This window comes from Lethenteron reissneri, chromosome 19 (genome assembly GCF_015708825.2).
Source record: "Lethenteron reissneri isolate LAM-NWPU_2019-01 chromosome 19, ASM1570882v1, whole genome shotgun sequence".
Taxonomy (NCBI): Eukaryota; Metazoa; Chordata; class Hyperoartia; order Petromyzontiformes; family Petromyzontidae; genus Lethenteron; species Lethenteron reissneri.
The window spans coordinates 953,607-979,095 of NC_083797.1; the positions used below are offsets into that span (position 1 = coordinate 953,607).

At 56.9% G+C, this 25,489-nt stretch overlaps 1 protein-coding gene and 1 non-coding gene across 2 annotated transcripts; both read right to left on the reverse strand.

Annotated features, from left to right (window-relative positions):
- Positions 1-1,564: 1,564 nt before the first annotated feature.
- LOC133344130 (microtubule-associated protein RP/EB family member 3-like) lies at positions 1,565-25,389 on the reverse strand. Its single transcript, XM_061554120.1, is given in 8 exon segments — positions 1,565-4,484; positions 5,471-5,623; positions 6,021-6,175; positions 6,627-6,813; positions 6,815-6,829; positions 7,086-7,231; positions 8,858-9,016; positions 23,645-25,389. Coding segments are annotated over 7 exon segments (849 nt in total). The 5' UTR covers positions 8,979-9,016; positions 23,645-25,389; the 3' UTR covers positions 1,565-4,412.
- TRNAY-GUA (transfer RNA tyrosine (anticodon GUA)) lies at positions 24,368-24,501 on the reverse strand. Its single transcript has 2 exons — positions 24,465-24,501; positions 24,368-24,403 (listed from the first exon to the last, which is right to left on the reverse strand). It is a non-coding gene; the product is annotated as a tRNA-Tyr (tRNA).
- Positions 25,390-25,489: the final 100 nt, after the last annotated feature.

Genomic DNA, 25,489 nt, shown 5'->3' on the forward strand with positions numbered 1-25,489 from the left:
GGCGTCTTGTCGGTGAGAGTAGCCCCCGCCCCACCTCACCCCAACCCACCCCGCTTCTAAAAATCAGTAAAGAATTACAGAGAGATGCATGCACTCACATTGAGACTCATAGACTCGCATAGAGACCAATAGACTCGCAGAGACAATGCCATCTTTAGCCCAGGAGGTGTTGGCTGTGGACGCCCGTAACCCAGCATGGTGGAGTATCGAGGGTTGGTGACCGCAGGCGTCGGGGAGGAGCCATGCCCTGGGCTTGCCAGAAGGTGGCAAAGCAAACAAAGTGGACTCCACCTGCTCCGTCTGTATGGGATCGAGCGTTGTCCCCTCACACGACGCGTGGGTTTTCTCTGGGTGCTCTGGTTTCCACAGGATCATTAGTTGGCCGATAACACCTTAACGTACAGAGGACTGCAGAGCGTGGGCGACCGTTGGCGCCGATCTCGTGTCGTGACTGCCTTCGCCACGTGTCTACGATTCCCCCTGGCGCCTCTCGAGCCATATTCTCTCCCTGCGAGAGAAGGCCCTCCCCCCGCACCTCCCATCAGCACGATTGGCTCCGTGTGGTGTGAAAAAATTTTAGAATTTTTTTTTCACGAAAATAAATTGTCACGCACAACGAGTCTGTGTGCAAAATGTCAGCTCGATTGGATCACGGGGAGTGGGTTAAAAACGACCGAAAGATTTGCACGGTCGTAAGCGCGCAAGCAAGCAAGCAAGTGAACTTAATATAAAGGATTTTATAAAGTTCAACATACATACGAAGGTACAAATAGTAGGAGTGGTGGTTGCAGGTTGCTGATGAGATGAAAACTGCCTTAGCAGCTCGCGATCACACGACACTCTTTAATTCCATCAAAATAGTAACTTGCAGTGCCGTATCTATACTAACACCCTTAAGGGAAAGAGCGGTTATCCAATCTCCGATCCCCAAAGAACTGGTTTGCAGATTTGCTGACCAATTCTCTGAGGTCTTGGGGGGCGCAGAAACCTCTCAGCTCAGACAACATCATGGGGCAGGTGGGGTTGTACTTATGTTGAACTTCTTTCGCACCGTACGTAGCCAACCATGCTAATCGGAGGTGCGGGTTGACCACGCTGGGACTGCTGTGCCTCAAACATTGGAGGAAGTCGCCACCCCTCGGGAGCGAGTGGCTGGCTGATGTTGCCGTCTGTTGAGGAGACGGCACGAGTGATCCAGAGCCTGAGGTCACAGGTCAACTATCTAGATTCTAGAGTTCACAGAACACCAACCTGGCGTGTAGGACCAAGCGTAGCACCATCACGTTTAGCCCGGCGCATCTCAAGAGCGCCTTCGATGCAACCTGTGGCTTCCATCGCATTACACATCTCAGAGGACATTTGAAAAGGGGCACCCCCAGTGGCAGCTGTCCCTGTCTGGGCTGCGAGCGGGCATCAGTCCGCTGCCAGTAGGTGGGGGCTGGGGGGAGGGGGCGATCAACGTCCTTGAGTGAATGGAGTTTGGTGTTGGGTGGTGGTGGAGACTCGGGACTACCCTCTGCGACGAAGAATGAAACGAGTGGCATAAACAGCAGCGGTTTTTTTGTGTTTGTTTTAATATTTATAATATATACAGTACAACTTTTATCGTTACGTGTGAATGACATCGGACGAGACGGCAGAGAGAGAGAGAGCGAGGGTTAACGTCCAGGTGATTACAAAACACGGCCGCCACCGAGGGAGCATCCGTCTCGTTAACTGTGTAAGAAATGCGAACTCCCGACGTACCGATAACGTTTAACCCTTTAAAATAAAAAAAACGGTGGGACAAACTAAACTGTGGCGCAGCAAGTACGAGCCTCCATGTATATACACACACGCGCACGACGACCAGGGGAATCAATAAATAACTCGACGGCCCAGCCTACTTTCTGTACTCACTTCGCATTGAAGTGCCCCCTTGTCAAGGCGGTGGCGCGCCAGGACACGTGGGGCTAGGACACGTGGGGTCAGGACATGTGGGGTCAGGACACGCGGGTTCAGGGCAATCGTCACCGGCGACGAGGAGCAACTACTGCCCGCCAACTTGGAACCGCGACACTTTTTTATTGTTTAAATCACGTTCAGCTGGGAAGATAACGCGAGCCGAAGCTTTCACCGAGTCTCATGAATGGCTACATTTTCTGGAGGGACCTGGAGGAGGGGACGGGGGGAGGGGTAATGATTACTGCCACGTGTGTTTGTGACTTGCGCCGTTTCTTTTGAACGTCGGCAAAAAAGTGGACCGCGACGCCGGGACCCGCTGGGGGAGGGGGGGGGGTCTCTTAACGTCGACTGCGAGCGAAATCAGACGGCGGTATTGTAACGGTTGATGCCACACGGCAGTATTAACCAAGGCGGCCGCTGCGTTCGAAACGCGAACCTCTGCAGCAACGAGCGGCGGATGCAGCGTGACCACCCTGGGCAGGGTCGGCATACAAAATAAAATAAACCACCTCGATATTTCAGGCGCCGCCAATGCAACGTGAATGCGTGACGGTTGGTCCTCAATCCCGTCACGATGCAGTTCTTGCAGAGCCGTACGCGGTTCCGGAGCCGCAGGTTTCCGATCCGTGGGCTAGGCCGTGTCACCGCCCCGATGGTGATGCGTGTATGTGTGTTGAACTTCTTTTGCAGCGTACGTACCAAACCGCGCTAGTCGGAGGTGCGGGGGAAGGACAACGAACTAAACACAAAAAGCGGTTTTAAGGAAATCAGTGGCAATTGGCAGAGGGCATTCTGCCTGGCCACCAAATATGGTTTGTTATAACACGGTTTGTTAAACTGCACGTGTTTAAAATGGGCAATGGCTCACCTACAAAGCGGACAACCTGGGGTGGCCACGTGAAGACCGCCCGCGATTCGATCAATTTGTCCAAAATCTGGGACGGGGGGGGGGGGGGGCGATTTTTCACTTTCAACGCAAAGCGGTGCCGCAGGTCAAGCAGGGGCCGCCGGCGGCGACTGCCCAAGCGAACCGACGCGCCGAGGGGTCGTGGCGAGCGGCCCCGCGTACACGCGCGCCCCCTTCCCGCACGACGCTGCCTGCCGGAGGTATTTTACAAGCGAGGAGGTGAGGTGAGGGGGGGGGGGCGGCCTGGGGGGGGGGGGGGGGGGGTTACCACCAGGCAGGGTAAGAAAGGAGAGGGGAAGGCAACATCAGGGAGCGAATGTTTACAAAAACAACGCCACAGCCATAGGCGCGGGGGACGAGGGGTGGACGAGGCGGTGTGGTTGGTTACGGAGGCTCTGCGTCAGACGTCGCCCGAGCGATGGAATCCGCTCAACCACCACCAACTCCGCTCCCCACCGCAAGCCATCTGTGGCATCATACCCTGAACGTGTCACTATACACATTAATATTACCGTCGTCGTCGTCATCATCGTTACCATCCTTTGCATCGTTAGAATCGTTAATATCATTGGACGTAATAGTCGTCGCCATTTGCTGAGGCGACGGGAGCCTAAGGGACGAATGACAGGGTGGGGCCTTGGGGGTGACTACTGACCAGAGACGAGACAAAGACAAAGGTCCCCCCTATAGCCTTATCAGACTGTTGGGGCAAGTGCTGTTCCTGACCACATACACACGTACACACGCACTCTTACGTTCACAAACCCCGTTTGTGTAAAATTGCCTGTTTGCCGATTGACTCCGCGGCCGTTGCCGCGACGCAGAAAACAAAGACAAGATGTACACGGAGGGCGACGGTCGCGACGAGCGACCGCTCCACGCCCGCCGGGACCTCGAGGGCCACCGCCGCCTCCCTGGGGCCCTCGCTGGCGGCCCCAGGCCCGCCCCCTCGCGCCACCTCCGCTCGTTGCTGGCTGCGTCCTGGCGCCGTGGGCCCCCCGCGGCGCCAGCCACGCGGAGCCACCGGCCCCTCCTCCTCCTCCTCCTCTCGGGTACGGATGAGGAGATGGTGGATGAGGAGATGGATGAGGAGGTGGTGCAAGAGGAGGAGGTGGATGTAGAGGTGGATGACGAGGTGGTGCAGGAGGAGGTGAGGAGGGGACTGGGCAGCGGCGCTAGCGGGGCCAGAGCTCCTGTTGCCGAATGGTTTCCGGGTCGTTGTCGACGCACGGATTCCGGGAGGTGGCACGCGCGGCCAGGCAGCCGCCACAACCGTCGTGAGAGAGCTATACTGGATGTGGTGTGCCCGCTACGGGGACATTACTTGGCTAAGATTAATGCAGCCCTGACGGGTACGGTACACAGTAGGGGGTGGGTGGGGGGGGGGTGTCTCTGCAGGTGGGGGGGGAGGGGATGGAGGCGGGGGGGTCCGCGTGTCTCTCCATGCAAGCGAGCGCAGCAGCAGCAGCAGCAGGCCACGCGTGCCGTGTGTTCGCCTCTCCCCGCTGACGGCGCCTTCTGGAGACGCCGTCACCGCCACCACGGCGCTCAGCGGCGCTCCTCAGTAGATCTCCTGCTCCCCGGAGTCGGCGTGCTCCCCCGCCTCCTCCTCCTCTGGGACGGCGAAGCCCTCCTGGGGCAGAGAGGGAGGGAGACGCACGGCGGATCGCCGCGGACGCAGCGCCGTGAGCCGCCGGCGTCACGGTGTGTCCGGGCTAGCGGTCAAAGGGCTGCGCTACGAACCTGGCAACTCGAACCTGGCAACTCGATTTCGCGTTGATCCTGGGCCACCCGTAGGTCGACTCAGCCTCAAGCGAGTGCCTGGTGCGGTGTGTAAACATCGCCACGAGGGAGACAAAGGTGGCCAGGCACGGTGTTGGCCACCCACCCCCTCGTGTGCCCTGTTGACCGTCTAAGGTGCTTGCTAACAGCACTTGCCACACAAGTCTGTTTAAGGCTATACGGGGGATCTTTGTTTGTTCCTAGAGTTCTTCCCTCACTGCTGCACTCAGGAGGACCTCAGAGCGAAGTGGCAGTCGGGGTGATTGACGATGTAGCAACGAGTCACTCCGCTCACTCGCTCGATAGCGGTCCCTCCCTTATCACTCTTCTATCGCTACTACGTCTACCTTGGTTACTGTTCTCTCATTGATTCCTCCTCCACCAGTGTTGAGGGCTCGGGCTACTAGACACTGAACTGTTCCGTCTCATCCATCATGCTGCGTTCAACCGCAATGACACTGCAGCTCACAATAGCCATCACTCTCACTCACCCGCACAACCATGACCTCACCCACCCACTCGTCCACCTTACTAACTCGTCCACTCACCACACCGCAGCTCGCCTCACGTCTCTTTCTGCTGATTCCCTCGAACTAATTTCTTTATTTCTCTCCAACTGCTTCTTGTCTTTAGTTTGTTGTCCTCCCCCCCGCACCTCTGATTAGCACCGTTCAACGCGAGGGTGGAGGGGGGCAGGAGTGGGGGGCAGGAGTGGGGGGCAGGTGGTTGGTACGGAGCCGGCCGCGGGAGCGTTTGTCCGAGGGTGGCGGCAGTGCCGCCTTCGACTCCCGGCGGCGGGAGACCCCGGGGCGCCCCCCCCACCCCCCTGGCTCTCACCTCGGTGGCGTAGAGCACGTCCAGCACGCGCGTCACCATGGGGTTGGTCTCCGCGTCAAAGTCCTGGCAGATGGTCTCGATGTCGCGCAGCTTGCCGAAGTAGAAGTTCCGCTCCTTCTCCAGCGCCTCCACGCTCACCTTCATCTCCAGCATCTGCACGCACGTGGGGTCAGTGTCACTGGGAGGGTCCGTGGGGTCAGTGCCATGGGGAGGGTGCGTGGGGTCAGTGTCACGGGGAGGGTCCGTGGGGTCAGTGTCACGGGGAGGGTCCGTGGGGTCAGTGTCACGGGGAGGGTCCGTGAGGTCAGTGTCACGGGGAGGGTCCGTGGGGTCAGTGCCATGGGGAGGGTCCGTGGGGTCAGTGTCACGGGGAGGGTCCGTGGGGTCAGTGCCATGGGGAGGGTGCGTGGGGTCAGTGTCACGGGGAGGGTCCGTGGGGTCAGTGCCACGGGGAGGGTCCGTTAAGTTGTTCGTCAAGTGAGTGGGCGACAGGGTGAGTGAGTGGGTGGGTGAGATGCGATCACGCGGGGAGAGGGACAGGAAGAGGAACCTGCTGGTTGAGCTCCGTCATCTGGGCGTCGTCTCCAGCCTTGGGCTTGCCTTGGGGGGTGCCGCCCCCCCCGCTGCTGCTGTGTGGGGAGGAGCGGGCGGGGGTGCTGGTAGGCCGCGGGGCCGGAGACACAGACGTGGCCTTCGGGGCGGCCGCTGCACGTACACACAAAGACAAAGGTCCCCCGGGTAGCATTCAAAAAGTGTTTGGGGCAAGTGATGTTCGCGGTGGCGAGCACCTACGAAGGCCAGCACTCCGCCTGGCTTAGTTGACTTAGGGGGGGCCGGGATTCGTTCTGATCTTCGCCACTGTTTGTTGCTCATGAACGGGAATCTTTTCTAGTGGCCGGATCTGTAGCGCAATACGTGTACATGTGTACGTTCAACTTCTTTCACACCGTACGTGCTAATCAGAGGTGCGGGGGAAGGACTACAAACTAAACACACCAATCTGCCACCGCTCCTCACTAGATACACACAAAGACCTCCCTGATAGCCTCAACAGACTTTTGGGTCAAGTGCTGTAAGCGAGCACCTATGAAGGCCAGCACGGTTCTTGGCAACTATGTGTAGAGGGTGGCACACACACACGCCCGCGTGCCCGTACCGGGCGGGGTGCTGTGCCGCTTGGGCTTGTTGAAGATCTGCTCGCCGTGGTTGGGCGGCGGCGTGGCGTGCACGCCGTGACGCGCCACCACGGGGTCGTACTCCCGCCCGTCGTAGTTCGCCTCAAAGAACTTCTTGAACCACTGCAGGAACTCGAAGTTGTCCTGGAACTTGCCCTTCACCAGCTTAGTCCACCGGGATGATCTGGGGGTGGGGGGTAGGGGCGACACGTCCGACGTGTCAACGATCGCGAACAAACTATTTTCATTTCACCAGGTAAGGCCGCCCTGAGCTGTGTAGCTCCCTGTCAGAAGCGACCTGGCCACGCGTACTCATAGCAGCTCTCGTCCACGATCCCCTCCTCCACCTCCCCACACTCCCCACACTCCCCCCGCCCACTCTCCCCCCCCCCACTCTCCCCACACTCCCCCCACTCTCCCCCCCCAACTCTCTCCCGCACCTTGTCAACGCTCATGCGCTTGAAGGAGGCCTGCAGCAGCTTGTAGTTGTGGATGTACTCGTGCTCCAGCTTGGCCTGGAACTTCACCTTCTTGAGGGAGATGCAGCCCGGGAACAGCATGTCCATGAACTGGCAGTAGGTGGCGCCTGTGTGTGCGTGGGGGAGACCACCACAGGCCACGGGGTCACACAGAGGGCCAGGACCACCACAGGTCACGGGGTCACACAGAGGGCCAGGACCACCACAGGTCACAGGGGTCACACAGAGGGCCAGGACCACCACAGGTCACGGGATCACACAGAGGACCACCACAGGTCACGGGGTCACAAAGAGGGCCAGGACCACCACAGGTCACGGGGTCACACAGAGGGCCAGGGACGTCCATAGGCTGAGTGCGGGGCCCGGGGGTAAATGAACGAAGCTGCAGCCTGTTCTCCCCTAACGCTGCGTGGTATCGTGACGCGAAATGAATATAGTGCGACGAATGTATTCGGGAACGCGTATTTTTATGACGCGGATGCGAATTGGATATACAGTAGCGCGATCGAGTGAACGGAACTACGTCGCGCGAGCAGGAATGAGCGGTCGTGCGGCTCCCTGTGCGGAGCGTCGCGCAAGGCACCGGGATGCCGCCGGATGCTTCTAGATGCTCCCCGCGTGCCTCAGTCTTTGTTCGGCCTGCGTATGCATCTCACGTGCTCGTTGCGGACTGTGCCGTTCCCGATATTACGTATTATTTATTATAACGCGATGTTTCCATACCGCAGTGTTCTTCAGAAAGGCAACTACCGCGTTATAGGAGAACAGACTCTATTTTAAACGATGAACTCTTGTTTACTCTACCAAGTCAGGGCCACCGAGCTATATTGCTGCTTTTCAGACACTCCCCGATTTTCCGTACCCCAGGGATAGCTCTGGAGAGGGCACAATCGGCACCACTCTCAGATAGCAGAGCTTTAGTTACACCAAATTAATCATTTATATGGCCAAGGAGAGTGAATCACGTGACAATCCCACTCGTTCCAGAAGGGCATCACATCGTCAACTGTTACTCGTGTGTACGCGTGTCTGTCTGAGCGGTTAGCGCGCTGCACTACGAGGCCGGGGGCCCGAGTTCGATTCCTGCTCAAGGCCAACACCAGTGACGATTATGTGAACCGGTCCTGGGCCTCCCCTATGTCGACTCAGCCTGAAATGAGTACCTGGTGCGCAGTACCTAGTGCAGTGTGTTCTGGCCTTCAGAGGTGCTGCTCTCTAACAGCACCAACAGTCTGTTCAGGCTATATGGGGGATATTTGTCTTTGTGTGCACGTGTGGTATGTGCGTGCGTGTCTGTCTGTGCGTGCGTGTCTGTCTGTGCGCGTGTCTGCGTGCGCGCGTGTCTGTGTGCGTGCGTGTCTGTGTGCGCGCGTGTCTGTGTGCGCGCGCTTGTCTGTGTGCGCGCGCTTGTGTCTGTGTGCGCGCGTCTGTGTGCCCGCGTGTCTGTGTGTGCGTGCGTGTCTGTGTGTGCGCGCGTGTCTGTGTGCGCGCGTGTCTGTGTGCGCGCTTGTGTCTGTGTGTGCGCGCTTGTGTCTGTGTGCGCGCGTGTCTGTGTGCGCGTGTCTATGTGTGCGCGCGTGTCTGTGTGCGCGCGTGTCTGTGTGTGCGTGTCTGTGTGTGCGCGCTTGTGTCTGTGTGCGCGCGTGTCTGTGTGCGCGTGTCTGTGTGTGCGCGCGTGTCTGTGTGCGCGTGTGCGCGTGTGCGCGTGTGCGCGTGTGTGGTGTGCGACTCGCCGGAGCACAGCTGCTCGATCTTGGTGTAGTTGAGGTGCAGCGAGTCGTTGATCCAGGCCAGCATGTCGTGCCGGCTCAGCGTGTCCATGGTGACGGGCGTGATGTACACGTTCACCGCCATCGCGACCCTCCTCCTCCTCCTCGCCTGACACGCACCGCCTGCCACCACGCACCGCGTAGTGGTGGTGATTACCATGGTGATTACCATGGTGATTACTGTGGTGGTTGCCGTGGTGATTACCATGGTGATTACTGTGGTGGTTGCCGTGGTTATTGCTCACGCTTCCTCCCCACGTGAATGATAAACACGACTCATCATCGGCTGCAAACATGGTAAGATAAAAACCCAACGTAGCGGCAGGAGCTGGCTGTCCGGAACAGACAACCAAATAGCTACGACTGTGACTGGTCTATGAGAATGCGTTGCTGAGTAGCACTTCGAGATTTGCTCATTGAGGACAAATAACCGCAGCGAGGTGAGTATGAAGGTGAGTGTGGGGGTGAGTGTGAGTGTGGGGGTGAATGTGGGGGTGAGTAAGTATGGGGGTGAGTGTGGGGGTGAGTGTGAGGGGGGGGTGTGTGGGGGTGAGTGTGAGTGTGGGGGTGAATGTGGGGGTGAGTGTGGGGGTGGGGGTGAGTGAGTATGGGGGTGAGTGTGGGGGTGAGTGTGAGGGGGGGGGGGTGTGTGGGGGTGAGTGAGTGCGAAGGGGGGTGAGAGGGGGGGGGTGCAGATGTCTCAGGGGGAGTCCCTTGGGGTCGCGAGCAGCAGCACCCCAAATGAGCCCCGAGCTGCCCTGAGGGGTGGGGGCTCGTGGATGTGGGGGAGGGGGTTACCATGGAAACCGTCTGCCAGCAACCACCCCGGGTTCCTCTCTCATCCAGCCGTGCCCAGTGTCCGTGTGTCATTGTGTGTGTGTCCGTGTGTCATTGTGTGTGTGTGTCCGTGTGTCATTGTGTGTGTGTGTCCGTGTGTCATTGTGTGTGTGTGTCCGTGTGTCATTGTGTGTGTCATTGTGTGTGTGTCATTGTGCGTGTCATTGTGTGTGTCATTGTGTGTGTGTCCGTGTGTGTGTCCGTGTGTCGACTCAGCCTTAAATGAGTACCTGGTGCGGTGTGTAAACATTGGGGAGACAAAGGCGGTCGGGCGTGGTGCTGGCCACCCACCCCCTCGTGTACCGTTCCGGCCTTCATAGGTGCTCGCTAACAGCACTTGCCCCTACAGTCTGTTAAGGCTATACGGGGGATATTTATCTTTATCCGCGTGTGTGTGTCATTGTGTGTGCGTGTGTGTGTGTCCGTGTGTGGACAGCGCGCTGCGATATGAAACCGGTGACCCGAGTTCAATTCCCGCTCACGACCAACATCAGCGACGATTGTCTTCACCGGTCCCGAGCCTGCCCGAGGTAGATTCAGTTTAGGAGTACACCACCCCGTCGCGCTAACAGCACTTGCCCCCGTCGATCTGGTCAAGGCTACACGGGGGACCTTTGTCTTTGTGTGTGGCACAGCGTCGATGCGCTTTGCCGCACACCCCGCGGGGAGGAACACGCGGACAGGAAGCTGCTCCTGCTGCTGCTACTACTACTGCTGCTACTACTACTGCTACTAATACTGCTGCTGCTCCTGCTGCTCCTGCTGCTGCTACTACTACTAATACTGCTGCTCCTGCTGCTGCTGCTCCTGCTGTTGCTGCTACTACTGCTGCTGCTCCTGCTGCTCCTGCTGCTCCTGCTGCTCCTGCTGCTGCTCCTGCTGCTTCTGCTACTACTGCTGCTGCTACTACTACTAATACTGCTGCTCCTGCTGCTGCTGCTCCTGCTGCTGCTACTACTGCTGCTGCTACTACTGCTGCTGCTCCTCCTGCTGCTGCTCCTGCTACTACTACTGCTACTAATACTGCTGCTCCTGCTGCTGCTGCTCCTGCTCCTGCTACTACTGCTGCTGCTCCTGCTGCTCCTGCTGCTGCTACTACTGCTGCTGCTACTACTACTAATACTGCTGCTGCTGCTGCTCCTGCTGCTGCTACTACTGCTGCTGCTCCTGCTGCTCCTGCTGCTCCTGCTGCTGCTCCTGCTACTACTACTAATACTGCTGCTCCTGCTGCTGCTGCTCCTGCTGCTGCTACTACTGCTGCTGCTCCTGCTGCTGTTGCTCCTGCTGCTTCTGCTGCTACTGCTCCTGCTGCTGCTGCTGCCACCCCCGACTCGGCCCGGTCCCAACACCCCGGCCCACAGAACCCGATATCCACCCCCGAACTTTCAGAACCTAGACCCCCAGATCCCAGAACCCTGACTCCAAAACCCAGACCCTAAATCCTCGACCCTCAAACACCCAGATCCCAGGCTACAAAAATCAAAACCCAGACTGAAAACCCCCAAATCCAATAGAGCGCAACCCAGCTAAGTGGCCATCCATTGAGTAGGTACTCAAAAATCTGTCAAAACCTGACCCCTCCCCCCCGTCCCTGTACGCACGCGGACTTTTTAGCCCCCCCCCCCCCCACCTGCGTACGGACGCCTGGCGCCCCCCCCCCTCCCCCGAATCCTATAGAACGGCCGATATTTAATCAACGCAGAAACGACCAAACAGATAGTCCACCGCCGTCTATCTAACTCATTTGAAGGCCAAAGTAGACGAATTATTATCGATGCTTCACCCCCCGCCCCCCACCGTTTCCTATGCGACGTACATTGTCAGCAGACCCCCCCCCCCCCCATACGCAAGCGAACACATTTGGGTGAACCCCCCCTCCCCCTCCATGCGTGCGCACTAAATGGATGGCCCCTATACGAGAAGCACTCTGGTGTCGTGAGCCCCACCCCGCACCCCCCGTCTCTCCGCCCAATGCCACAGCGCCCCCGGCACTCAGCGCGAGTGGGAGGGGAGGAAGGGGGGGGCTGGCAATGGGGCGAGGAGCGGGGGGGGCAGTGCATCTCTGCACGCACGAGCAGCGCGCGTAGTTTTTGCAGCGGCTCGTGAACGACGCGGGCATCACAGGGTGCGGTTGACCTCCCCCGTGACCCCCCTTCCCGTGACCCCCCCTTCCCGTGAGCCCCTCCCCCCCACACCCCCCTGGGATCGCACGCAGCCCAGATGTGGACCTCCCTTCCCAGCCCGACCCAGTTTCCTGCGGCTAAGAGCCGCGGACTCGAAGCTGTGGAACCAAATTCCAGCATCGGGACGGCGCGGACCAACGGCTTCCAATGCACACGGCTCATCGGCAAACCCACCATCACACTGCCCGGCTTCCAATACACACAGCTCATCAGTGAGCCCGCCATCGCACTGCCCGGCTTCAACAACACACAGCTCATCAGCGGGTCTGTGGCTGTAACAGGGTGCAGTGTCGGGTGTGGGACACAGCTGCTGCCAGTGTTTGCAGCGCCCCGTCTCACGCAGTCATCACAGCAGGGGGGGCAGGGGGGGGGGTGCTTGGGGGGAGGGGTGGGGGGTTGAGGGGGGCTGGGGGGGAGGGGTGGGGGGTTGAGGGGGGCTGGGGTGGAGGGTTGGGGGGTTGCCTCTGCCTGCCTTGTGTCTGTTCCGAACACGGCGGCATTGTGCACTAACAAAGCGTCTCTCTTTGTGTGCGTGTGAACCAGTCCTGGGACTCTCCAAGTTCGACTCAGCCTCAAATGAGTAACTGGTGCGGTGTGTAAACATCGCCATTGGGGAGACAAAGGCGGCCGGGCGTGGTGCTGGCTACCCACCCCCTCGTGTGCTGTACCGGCCTACATAGGTGCTCGCTAACAGCACTTGCCCCAACAGTCTGTTAAGGCTATACGGGGGGTCTTTGTCTTTGTGTTAATGAGCACTTGCCCCAACAGTCTGTTAAGGCTACACGGCGGGGTCTTTGTCTTTGTGTTAATGAGCACTTGCCCCTACAGATGGACATGAATGATAGACAGCACCGTATACATCAAACGTGAACATATACAGTACATATATACAGTACATGGATATTAATTTGAAGTCCCTTGCCAATCCACTGCTGGATGACGAAGGCCTCGCTGCACTGACCAGGCTTCCCCGCCGCGCTGGTGCAGGTTGTGTGCGCCGCGCTGCGCTAACCGCTGCCCCACCTCTCCGCCCCAGCCGCGCGTGTGCCAGGCGCTGTCCAGGCTCAGACCTGCTGAGCTTGCGAGCGCGCTGGGGCGGACACACCCGCGCGTCCCGTGCTCGCTGGAACCGTTCGAGGTGTAAATCCGGCAGGCAGCCCCGGTTAGTGGGGCGCCACGGTGGCTAGGAGATGTTAACTACCTCGCCTGGTATACAGGAGGTCGTGGGTTTGATCCCGACCCTGACACCTGCTGTGTATATATTTGAAGTTTTCGTGTCTCTCTCTCTCTCCCCCCGTGATCGAGTAGATTTTTTTTCGAGGCTCTTCGGGTTTTCCCTCCACATTTACAGTCAACAACATCACGCGTTTAGAGTTGGCTGCTATAAATGTCCACGTGATAAGCCACTTCGTTGAACTATCATTTGTGATAGCCAAGTCGCTTCCGATAAAGAACTGCATAGCTCAGTGGGGCTTACTTAGTAAAATATATTTTTTTCTAGTTTATAATCGTGTGGTGTGTGTGTACTAACTGTATAACATACTCCTACTACCAAGGGTCGCCTGCTTTCACTCGCAGTGGACGTTAGAGATCCCGGGACGTGGTTCGCAAGAGTAGGCCACTGCAACCTTGGGGTACAGCGAATCAGGCGACTGCCCCGGGCCCCGTGCTTTGGGGGGGGGGGGCGCTTCGATGTCACGGTGTCAGATGCAATACTCCCGGTCTAGTAGCAGCAGCAACATCAGCAGCAGTAACAACAACACCAGAAGCAGCAGCAACAGTAGCAGCAGCAGTAACAACAGCAGTAGCAGCAACAACAGCAGCAGCAACAACAGCAGCAACAACAGCAGCAGCAATAACATCGTACCCCTGTTGTGAAGCTACTGCAGACTGCGAGACACAGCGGCAGCGCGCCTTGCTGCGTGCTGGTCGCCCTGTTGCTGCACAAACCACAGCGCCAGTACCACATGCGCTCAATTAGTTCTAAGTATCATTGTTCTTCTGGGCGATGTGGTCATTCGGCAGCACACACTGGCTGCCGTAATTGTCGTCGGCATCGTCGTCGCTCATTTCCGATTGCGGATCTCAGATTTCTCCCGCAATTCAATTTGCAGCACGCGGTCACGAGCCGCTGACGAGGAGGGAGACGTGGGCCGGGAGAGGCTGACCCACGACCACTCAGCCCCACGCGGCGCTAATTGGGGCAGAGGCATCCACACAGAGTAGCCCCAACCCACCCCTCCCCTCCGGGTCCCACCACTGCATGTTGTTGTAGATGTCACTGCGTGTCACTGCGGTGTCGTTTGCTCTGTGCCATTCGACTCCCTGGACAGCCATTGGAAAGCAAATATTTAAATAGATTTTAAACAAATTGTATGCTGGTGCTGGCAGGACACGGGAAAGTCCCGGGTGCTATGGGTTGACTGACTTGAGTTAACTGGCAAGATACACACACACACATAGACACACAGATAGAGACACATACATGCACAGATACGAATTGGATAAGTGGTGGCAGTACAGCAATGGATTATTGAATTCATCTGTGCGAGGCTTTCGAGAAGGACCCTCCTGGGGTGTGTGGTCGGTTTTTCCTCCCAGTCCTCGCCTTCCCCACCACGTGCGACCCACTGCCCCGACTCGTCCACACGCCCCTTGGAGCAGGACCCTCCTGAAGAAGAGCCGCGAGACTCAGCGAGCCTCTCGTAGAGAGACGGAGGACGACTCAGAGGTGCCAGGAAGAGGAGCCACAGACGAGGAGTGGGAAGGCAGCAGCAGCAGCTACGCCTGTGAGGACACCAACAATTGTCCCCCCCCCCCCAAGCTTTGCGGTCCTCTATATATGAAGGTGTTATCGGCCAATTCACAATGAGTGCTTATCGGTGTGTGAGGCAACTGGAGCACCCCCAGAAATTCCACGCATGCGAGGGGGCAACACTGTATCACATACAGACTGAACAGGTGGAGACTTTATTTCGTGCCATACTCGCTTCTCCTGGCAGTGCCAGGGTACAGCTCCTCCTCGACCCCCACCCACGTGGAAGGGAGTTCCACAGCCCGTCTGTGCGGTGATCCACTAACCCTCGCTGCTGCTGCTGCCATCCACACTGCGCTGGGTAACTGACAACCACGTGCAGCAGCGTAGAAGTCACCGCCACCGCCACCGGTGCGATTCTCCCAGGCAGGTTATGGCCACTTGGTGGATGAGTGAGCACGACGGTTGGTGCTCACTCATCGCGCAACGTGCCGAGGCCTGTACCCGTCCCACAATGCCTGCAGCCTCGCGCTGTCAACGTGCCCCCTACACTGTTGGATGCAAGATGCCACGCACACAGAGACAAAGATCCCCCGTATAGCCTCAAGAGACTGTTGGGGCAAGTGCTGTTAGTGAGCACCTATGAAGGCCGGTACGGCACACGAGGAGTTGGGTGGCCAGCACCACACCCGGCCCCCTTTGTCTCCCCAGTGGCGATGTTTACACACCGCACCAGCTACTCATTTGAGGCTGAGTCGACCCAGACACACATGGAGACACACGCACGCAGCCACGGCCGGAAGAGAGTGTAAACCCGGGATGGTTACTGGCAGTCGGCTCCCATGGCAACTTACAGATACACACACACACACACAACCCCAAACTCACGCCAGCGAGAAAACTGTTCATGCCATGCGAATGAAACGTCCTTTGTCAGCCACTATCATGCCACTATCCTCCTGCCACTATCTTATCGGCACACCGCCGATTGCATCCGTGCCCCACCCAGCCCTGGCCCTGGACGTCACCGACAGGTCCTGTCCCCAAGTCATTGGGATAATTCCGTGCCCCCCCCCCCCCCCCCCCCCCCGTTCGTCGTTGTTTTTAACGAGAGCCTGGGGATGTTTTTTTGCCACGAAGAGCAATGGTAGCGAATTGTAACGGCCGATACTTATCTATATTATAGATCTCACTGGTTTACATTATATATATTACTACTTTACATGACAGAACTCACTGATTTATATTATAGATCTCACTAATTGACATATATATTACTTATTTATATTCTAGATCTCACTGATTTACATAATAGATATTACTGATTTATAATCTAGATCTCACTGATTTACATGATATATTTTTGATCTATAATTTAGATCTCACTGATTTACTTATAGAAAATAAAAACAACTCAAAGCGGTATCAGAGAAAATGGGAAATACACTGCCACCAAGTTTAACACCACGTCGGCGTGATCTTCTCCAACACACAACCGGTTAGTGCTGTACTAGTGACGAATTGGCACGTTCTGTTCACGTGACAACCCTTACTAGTTGGCTGTGTCGGGTCGTGGCGGCTTTCACGACACACCTCTATTATGGATATTTCCACTTCCGGACCGCGCGGTCCAGCGCTGATGAAGAAACGATGTGGTGACGCTGCTGCCGCTGCTGCTGCGAATGTTGCGGCTGCAGCTTCTGCTTCTGTATTGGAGCACAAGCAGAGCCAACTACGGCGACGCCGACTGTCAGTGACAACCCAAGGTGTGGCCTTAATATGAAAACATTATAAAATAGGCGACGTTTCAGGCAATGGCCCTTCTTCATAGCACATAAATGTGAACACGAGCCATTGCCCCGAAACGTCACCCATCGTATATTTGTTTCATCACTACCACAGCCCGTTAGTGTCACCCATCAGCACTACCACTGCCCGTTAGTGTCAGCCATCAGCACTACCACTGGGGCCATTCAGCCTCGGTCCCCGTCCATTTAAACTCACCCAGGCGCCTTCAACCACAAAGCCACCAGTCACTGACAGCCCTAGGCCAGCCAGCCCAAGGCCACTACCCTGCCTCCTGCCGGGTCTCCTGACAGGTCAGGGGGTGCGCGTTCCCGGGCAATTACAGTCGCGGAGACTGGGCAAGAGCCTCCTCCGCGTGAGACCATCAAGCTCACTGTGACACTCTAGAAGCCGGTCTCATCACAGACTCGTCTAAGTGAGTCTATGAGTGTATATGGATCTCTGTACGAGTCTACGGGCCTCTGTGCGAGTCTACGGGTCTCTGTACGAGTCTACGGGTCTCTGGGTGAGTCTATGGTGACCAGGCTGGGACCATGAACTCCCTACACTTGGGAAGCCGGTTCAACGCCAGGCAGCGGCTAAAACCCAGACTGGAGCCCCGCAGGACCTCAGCAGCATTGGGGGTGCCACGGTGGCTAGGAGATGTTACCCATCTCGCCTGGTATGCAGGAGGCCGTGGGGTTGATCCCGACTCTGACGCCGAATGTATATTTGGAGTTTGCGTGTCTCTCTCCCCGTGGTAGCGTGGATTTTTCTCCGGGTCCTCCGGTTTTCCCGTCTGCATTTAGAATTGACTTTCCATTATTTGGCTGCTATAAATGTCCACGTGATAAGCCACTCAGTTGAGCTATCATTTGCGATAGCCAGCTCGCTTCTGAAAAAAAGTTCTATAGCTCAGTGGGTCTTACCTGATAAAATAAAAATAGTTAAGCTTATAGTTTAAGCAGCAGCAGTGCCGGCTCTGACCTTTGAACTGCACGGCCTCCTCCAGTTTCACCAAAACCGAGCCGGATGTTTCTCAAGCCTCCGCCACTCTCTCGCGGTTGCATCATTTGACTTTCAAGTTCTATGGGGGGGCAGGGTCGGGACGGACCTGCGGAGGGGGGGGGCTTCTAGAAGAGGGCAGGACAGAGGGCAGGGGGAGGAGGCGCTGGTGGTGGCGGTGTTGAGCCAGTTTGAGGCGGGACGGCACCCAAACGTCCACCGCAAGCACGACGCCCCGTTGGCCCAAGTTAAGGTATCGGTGGCACGGTGCGAAGGAAGTTCAACGTGCAGCACACACGCACATCAGTGGCGAGTGAGGGCGGCAGTGGTTGGTCGCATGGCCCCTAGCACTTGATGCCCACTGACCAGCATGGTGAAGTATGGTCATTCAGCCACCACACCCCACCCGACTGATATACTGCGTGACGAGACATTTTAACCCAGCAGTGGGTTGACAAATCCCTCTAAGTGATAATTATTAAACAGTACAAGAATATATGTTGTCCCTGGTAAGGCAGCACACACGCACTCACACACTCGGTGTGGTTATTGGCATGGAACGTGTCGAGTGTTGCTTCCTTGCCAAGGATAGAATTTTGCCCTCAATGTAATTATAATTATTGTATGGTAAGTCCTTCATGTGCGTAGCCAACCGTGCTAGCCAACCGCTAAACGCGTGCCCATATCTATGGGGAGCAGGGGATGTACAGTACCAGGCGACGTCTCGGGCAATAGCCCTTCTTCAAGTTCGAGAACGTCACAGCGACCGGGTAAATGCGAGTGCGCCGTGGACAGGACCGACGGCCAAAGGAGGGAGCACGGAATCGGCCCCGTGGGCAGGGGGCAGCCGGCTTGCACCGACCGCGGCTCTCGGGCGATCGACGAGGGGGGGAATCCACCCCGGCCGCCGTCGCGCCGAGCAATCTCCCCGAACCGACGGCAGCGCCTGCCAGGGGACGCCGCACTGCAGCGAATCTTCTCTTGGTTTACGGAGGAGAGTGGTTTTTGTTTCATATGAAAAAAAAATCAAGGGGAATGATGACACTGCTCTGTTAGGTTATATAATAGCTTTAAGCGTCTCGATGAATCTCTGGGGCTCCATGGATCTCTATAAGTCTTTATGGGTCTCTATACGTCTCTATGGGTCTCCATACGTCTTTATGGGTCTCTACAAGTCTTTATTGGTCTCTATGAGTCTCTATAGACCTATATACGTTTCTATGGGTCTATATTAGTCTCTATGGAACTCTCAATCTCTATGGGTCTCCATGGATCTCTATAAGTCTCTATGGGTCTTTATTAGTACCTACGGATCTCTGAGTCTCTATGGGCATCTATGGATCTCCATAATAATGTTCAGTTGAATCTATAGCTTCGCCGTTCGTGCACAAAGCATCACTCGCAATCGCCGAGGATCCCCAGGCACTAGCGGGAAGGTAACAGCAGCAGCCAGGCGGTGAGGAGCCGGCACTCCAAACATTGGCCCAAACTCTGCCGTCCTCTATATTTAGAGATATTTTCAGCCGATTAATAAAGAGAGTAAAACCGGGGTGCACCGGAGAAAACCCACGCATGCGAGGGGGCAACACTCGATTCCCTACAGGAAGGGAGGATCAGGGGACAAGCGCGATGCTTCACCACGACCCTGTCGGAGGGGGGCAGTCACAGGGCCAAGCCGGGGTACGTTCATTTGCCATTTTCTGAAGAGGTTCGCAGTTAAAATCCACGCGGCCGCCCTCGTTAATTGAGCGGTGTTTATTGACCGTAAACAAAAAATACTAGGTACGTTTTGCTTCACTCGCGACAGACGAGAGGCCTGGATCGTACCGGTGCGCCTCGCTCAAACTAAAAAGTAAAAAACTTTTTTTTATACCAGGTAAGGTCCACTGAGCTGTATAGCTCTTTTTCAGAAGTGAGCTGGCCACAAATGATAGCTCAACAACGTAGATCATCACGTGGAAATAGTATAGCAGCCAAATACTCTAAATGCGTGTTTGCGGATGGAAAACCCGGAGGACCTGGAGAAAAATCCATGCGACCACGGGAAGAGAGAGATACATACAAACTCCAAATACACAGCAGGCGTCAGGGTTGGGATCGAACCCTACGATCTCCTGCATACCTGGCGAGGCAGTTAACATCTCGCCACTGTGGCAAACGAATTCAACACTTAGCCAAAAACATCCGGGCAGCGGCGCTCCAGCGGAGACGCTGCGGGCCCGTGACCCCCAGGGGTCAGGGTTTAAAACGGGAGAGGCCCTGCGTGGGAGTTAGCCGCCGTGGTGACGCGGCGCTTGGGTTCCGCTGGCCGCCGTATTTATAGCCACGGGAGCTGTCAAGGTGCACGGCTGGTGGTAAAATATACAAGCGTGGTTAAGTCCTCGTGTAACACACTACAACGCTTTTTCGGCTACAGCGCAGTTCTTCCATTTCGCTATAAGGCGGTTCTCCCGTTACAACGCGGAACGAGCACCGTCATAACGCGGTTGCTGAGCGGGCGACGACGAACTACTTTCTTGGGCTGCGTGGCTGAGCAGTGCAGTGATACAGTACATGGAATGATACAGTAATGCGGCGGCGTAGCCTCAGTGGTTTGCCCCGCCATCTCACCGAGTGGCGTGCGTAGTGGTGCATCGCATCTCGCCAAGCTCTATCATTATATTATTTATGGGGTTAATTGTTTTCGCTTAATGCCGCACTTTCTACCTCGTGAAACGAGGGCTGACTGTAAGCATTTCCCATGAGTGTAGATCGCTCCACGTTGTAAAAATAAACTTTTTTTTCACACATCCCATCAGCCACGCGGCCTTCCTTTCTGGGAGTGGAATGATTGCCAGCAGCATTGGTTCTTCATCACGGTTTCAACAGTCAGTGACTCATCAGCAGTGGCACGCTTGCTTGAGCCAATGCTGGTGGGACTGCCAGACTGTTTGCCATGCAAGGGCCCCCTCTGTTAGTTACGGGTCCTGGTGCAAGGCAAAATTATACGAAACGTAACACAAAATAACCATTGATGTCGCTGTGCAGAACGTAAGAGGAAAACAAATCAGACCACGTCTCCTTCCTACACATGCCCCTCCACGTAAAAAGAAAACATCTAAAAGTAATTTTCTTATAACGCGTCCCATCAATCACCCCCGGGTGAGATTGACTAACGGTGGCGTGAGGCTGGAGAGACGCCATGAGGCGAGGGAGGAGAGGAGTCGGAGTCACTCGCAGGCATTGTGCGTGCAGACCGCGCGGGGAGACAAATGGGGCATTGCTCACGCACGGCAGAACACAGCCACGACGGAGGTATCACGACCACTGCCTCGTTCCGTCTGCCTCACAGTTGGGACCTTCGCTGAAGATCCCCATGACGACACTCGCAAGAGCAGTGCCATCGTGTGCCGGGTCCACACGTGAACAGTTACACGGCGAATGACCTCAAGTGGGGATGGTGGACAGGGACTCATCTCGCACGCCAGCCCTCCCTGTCGCTGCGAAAACTCGGCGGGACCCTCCTGAGGATGAGTCTTGAGAATGGGTGATGATTTGTCTGGATAAACAAGCGGAACAATCGTAGCAGTAATAATAATAACAATAATAATGGTCGTGAAATCACGTGAGATGGGACCCCCACCATCGTGGAAGACGATGAAGAGGTCAGAGGTCAGAGTTGGGCTGTCGCGCTAACAACGTCACGCTGTGGGCACCGAGATGATGTCCCCTGTACCTCAGAGACCCCTCACAGAGACCCCCGGACACACACACAGAGACACCCCCTGACACACACACAGAGACCCCCTCATAGACCCCCCTCACAGAGACCCCCTCGCACACACAGAGACCCCCCCTGACACACACACAGACACCCGCTGACACACACACAGAGACCCCCTCCCACACACACAGAGACCCCCCCTGACACACAGAGACCCCTCACACACACACAGACCCCTCTCACAGAGACCCTCTCACACACACAGAGACACCCCTGACACACACAGAGACCCCCTCCCACACACACAGAGACCCCCCCTGACACACACAGAGACCCCCCTGACACACACACAGAGACCCCTTACAGACCCCCCTCACAGAGACCCCCTCACACACACAGAGACCCCCTCGCACACACAGAGACCCCCCCTGACACACACAGAGACCCCCCTGACACACACACACAGACCCCTCACAGACCCCCCTCACAGAGACCCCCTGACACACACAGAGACACCCCCTGACACACACACAGAGACCCCTCTCACAGAGACACAAAGACCCCCTCCCACACACACACAGACCCTTGACACACACAGAGACACCCCTGACACACACACATAGACCCCTGACACACACACAGACACCCCCTGACACACACACACACACAGAGACCCCCTGACACACACAGAGACCCCTGACACACACACAGACACCCCCTGACACACACACAGACACCCCCTGACACACACACACACAGAGACCCCCTGACACACACAGAGACCCCCCTGACACACACAGAGACCCCCCTGACACACACAGAGACCCCCTGACACACACACACGCAACCCCATCTACACAGTGCAGCTAAAGGGGACTGCCCCCCCCCCCAACAGTTCAGCAACCCCCTCAGCGTCCCACCCAGACCCCTGGCCACGCTCCCAGGCCCCCTTCGCCTCCCCCATCCCCTCCCCCGCACTCGCCATCTGATCTCCAGGATGGAGCTGCTGCTACTACTGCTGCTGCTGCAGGAGGAGGAGGCGGCGGCGCGTCTCGGGCTATTTGGATCCACACCGCTAAACAGGGACACGGGGACCCGCGCGGGGGGCGAGGGGATGAAGGGGGGAGGGGGTGAGGCCCCTGATGGAGATGCCTCACGAGCGAGGGGGGCTCAAATGACCCCAGTAATTTGGGATGGGGGGGGGCAAGGGGGGCGCGTGAGTGGACGAGACGCATCAGGCGACGTGGATTGCGTTGGCGTAGTGGTCATCACGTGGGTGGATGATGGGAGGTTGGTGATGTAGTTGGTGATGTGTGGTGTGTGGTGAGTGGATGTGGTGAGTGATATGTGGTGAGTGGTGTGTGGTGGATGGTGTGGTGGTGGATGGTGTGGTGGTGTGGTGGTGGTGGTGGTGTGATGGTGTGGTGGTGGTGTGATGGTGTGGTGGTGGTGGTGTATGATGTGGTGGTGTGGTGGTGGTGGATGGTGTGGTGGTGGTGTGATGGATGGTGTGATGGATGGTGTGGTGTATGGTGTGGTGGTGTGGTGTATGGTGTGGTAGTGGTGGATGGTGTGGTGGTGGAGTGGTAGATGGTGTGGTGGTGGAGTGGTAGATGGTGTTAGTCGTGCGGTAACAGGCGATGTGACGGCACGGTGCGAGATGGGTGATGCATCACGCAGTGTCACGTAACATGTAACATGCGATGTGAGTGCGTGTGTGCGTGTGTACGTGTGTGTGTACGTGTGTACGTGTGTGATGGGCGGGTCGCCATCACCCCACCCATCCCCAACAATCCGCCACAACAATCATCGCCAGCACTAATGTATTCCTTTGTGCATGCGTGGCTGAGTGACTGGTCAATCCACAAAAACCCTGCATGCATCTCACATGCAATCTACGTGTGTGTCAGTACACGTGTGTGTGTGTCAGTACACGTGTGTATCAATACACGTGTATGTGTGTTAGTACACGTGTGTGTCAGTACACACGTGTGTGTGTGGCAGTACACGTGTGTGTGTCATCGTGCCACACACATGCACACACATGCACACGCACGTGTGCATGTGTGTGCACCACATCACACACAACACACACATCCCACACAACACACACACAACACACACACATCACACACACACCCCACACACACACATCACACACAACACACACACCCCACACAACACACATCACACACACCCACACAACACACATCACACACACAACACACACACCCCACACAACACACCCCACACACACCCCACACACACACCCCACACACACCCCACACACACACCCCACACACACCACACACACCACACACAACACACCCCACACACACCCCACACCCCACACACACCCCACACACACCCCACACACACCCCACACACACCCCACACACACCCCACACACACCCCACACACACCCCACACACACCCCACACACACACCCCACACACACACCCCACACACACCGCTGTACTCACAGATACGTCGCTTGTCCTTGCCGACCCGAAGCTTCGAGCGAAGGCTGCGATGTCACCGCTGACGGCTGGTAGAGACGACGACGACGACGATGATGGTGATGATGATGATGGTGGTGATGGCTGTGGTAATGGTTGATGGTTGGGGAGATGGCGATGCGACTGCCGTTACAAACGCACGCAGGAGGCAGGCAGCACACAGGGAAGAGGCAGCAGCAGCAGGAGGAGGAGGAAGAGGCAGGAGGGGCAGGCTGTGCAGGATGGAGAGGGGGAATGTGGGGGGTGTGGGGGGTGGGGAGGCGGTGGCCTCGCTCGGAGCGGTGCGAGGGGCTCTCCGCGAGGTGGCGCTGTCTTCACTCAAACCAGAGGCCGCCGGCATTGACGGGGCCCCAGTGTCAGCGAGTGGCGCAGGCGGTGGTGGTGGTTACATAACAACAGCAACAACGGCAACAACATTCGTAGCAGCACAACGCGCTGTTCTACATTGAGACACTGCGGGGCTTCGTGGGGCATTACAGAAGAGGGCATCGCCACCCGTGGCGTGCGGCTACGGGACGGGTCGTGTTTGTGGATTTGCTCTCCAACACACAAGCGGTTGTGTGATGTGATAGTAACGAACTGGCCACGTTCTGTTTACGTGACGAACCTTACTAATTGGCTGTGTCGGGTGGTGGCGGGTTTAACGACACGTGTATATGTTTTCGCGATGTAACAAAAAAAAAATCGTCCTTCGAGCCGGAGTCGAACCAGCGACCTAAGGATGACCGCGCGCTGCGCTCACAGCGGCAGCAGCAGCAGCATGCTGCAGGTGGCGGCGTCTCCTCTACAGTCCTCCGCTCTACCAACTGAGCTATCGAAGGCGCCGGGAGTCGCTGCCGCACCAGCGCTTGTAACGTCAACCACGACCCCAACCTCACAGCCACAACCACAACAACCACAACAACAACCACAACAACCACAACCCCAACCTCACAGCAACCACAACAACTACAACCACAACTACAACAACCACTACAACTACCACAACCCCAACCACACAGCAACCACAACAACTACAACACCACTACAGGCGCCGTTCACCACCACGTGGCGGTGACGTCACCGCGGCGCTTGTGCCAGGCTAGGTGCGCGTTGGGGTGACGTGACGTGTTGACAGGAGGTTACAGAACAGGTCCAGGTTGCCCATGGGTGGACCGACTGAGCTGATGCAACAACCGCCATTCGCCACGACGTCACCACGACGCTTGTGCCAGGCTAGGTGCACCTTGAGGCCACGTGAAGTGTCGATGGCCCGCTGGCAGGTCACGGGGCAGACCCAGCAGGTGCCACGGGTCGACTGACCGAGATGACCGAGATGACTGGCTGATGCACCACCTGTGCCCCCTACTGTGCCAACTTGCTATGCTTTAGCCACCGGCGATCCGCTCGTTGTTGTGAGCGTCGCTCCTCCGCCCTCCGTTGTTGTTGGAGGGCGACTGCCTCCAACTGCCCAGTAGCCTCGCAGTGAACCTAGCCTGGCACTGCCCTGTAGCCTCCTTGACGAGCCTCCTCCTCCACAGAGGCCGACCTCGACACCGCTGGTCCAGACAGCTCCACTCAGCTCCGTCTCCTCTCGGGGCCGTACCACGCACGTTTAAATTACACTACTGTACTGACAGTACTGTACAACAAAGTTAACACATTCGTCAATCACGCTGTACGGCTTGAAATGGAAAAATATAATCGGCGACGTTTCGGGAAAGAACCATTTTCAGAGCGTATGACAACAACGCGTTAATCATACATCTAGATAGGGAAAAAAACTAGGACAAAATCAGGCTTAATTTAAATGAGTGCTTCATTAAGTTT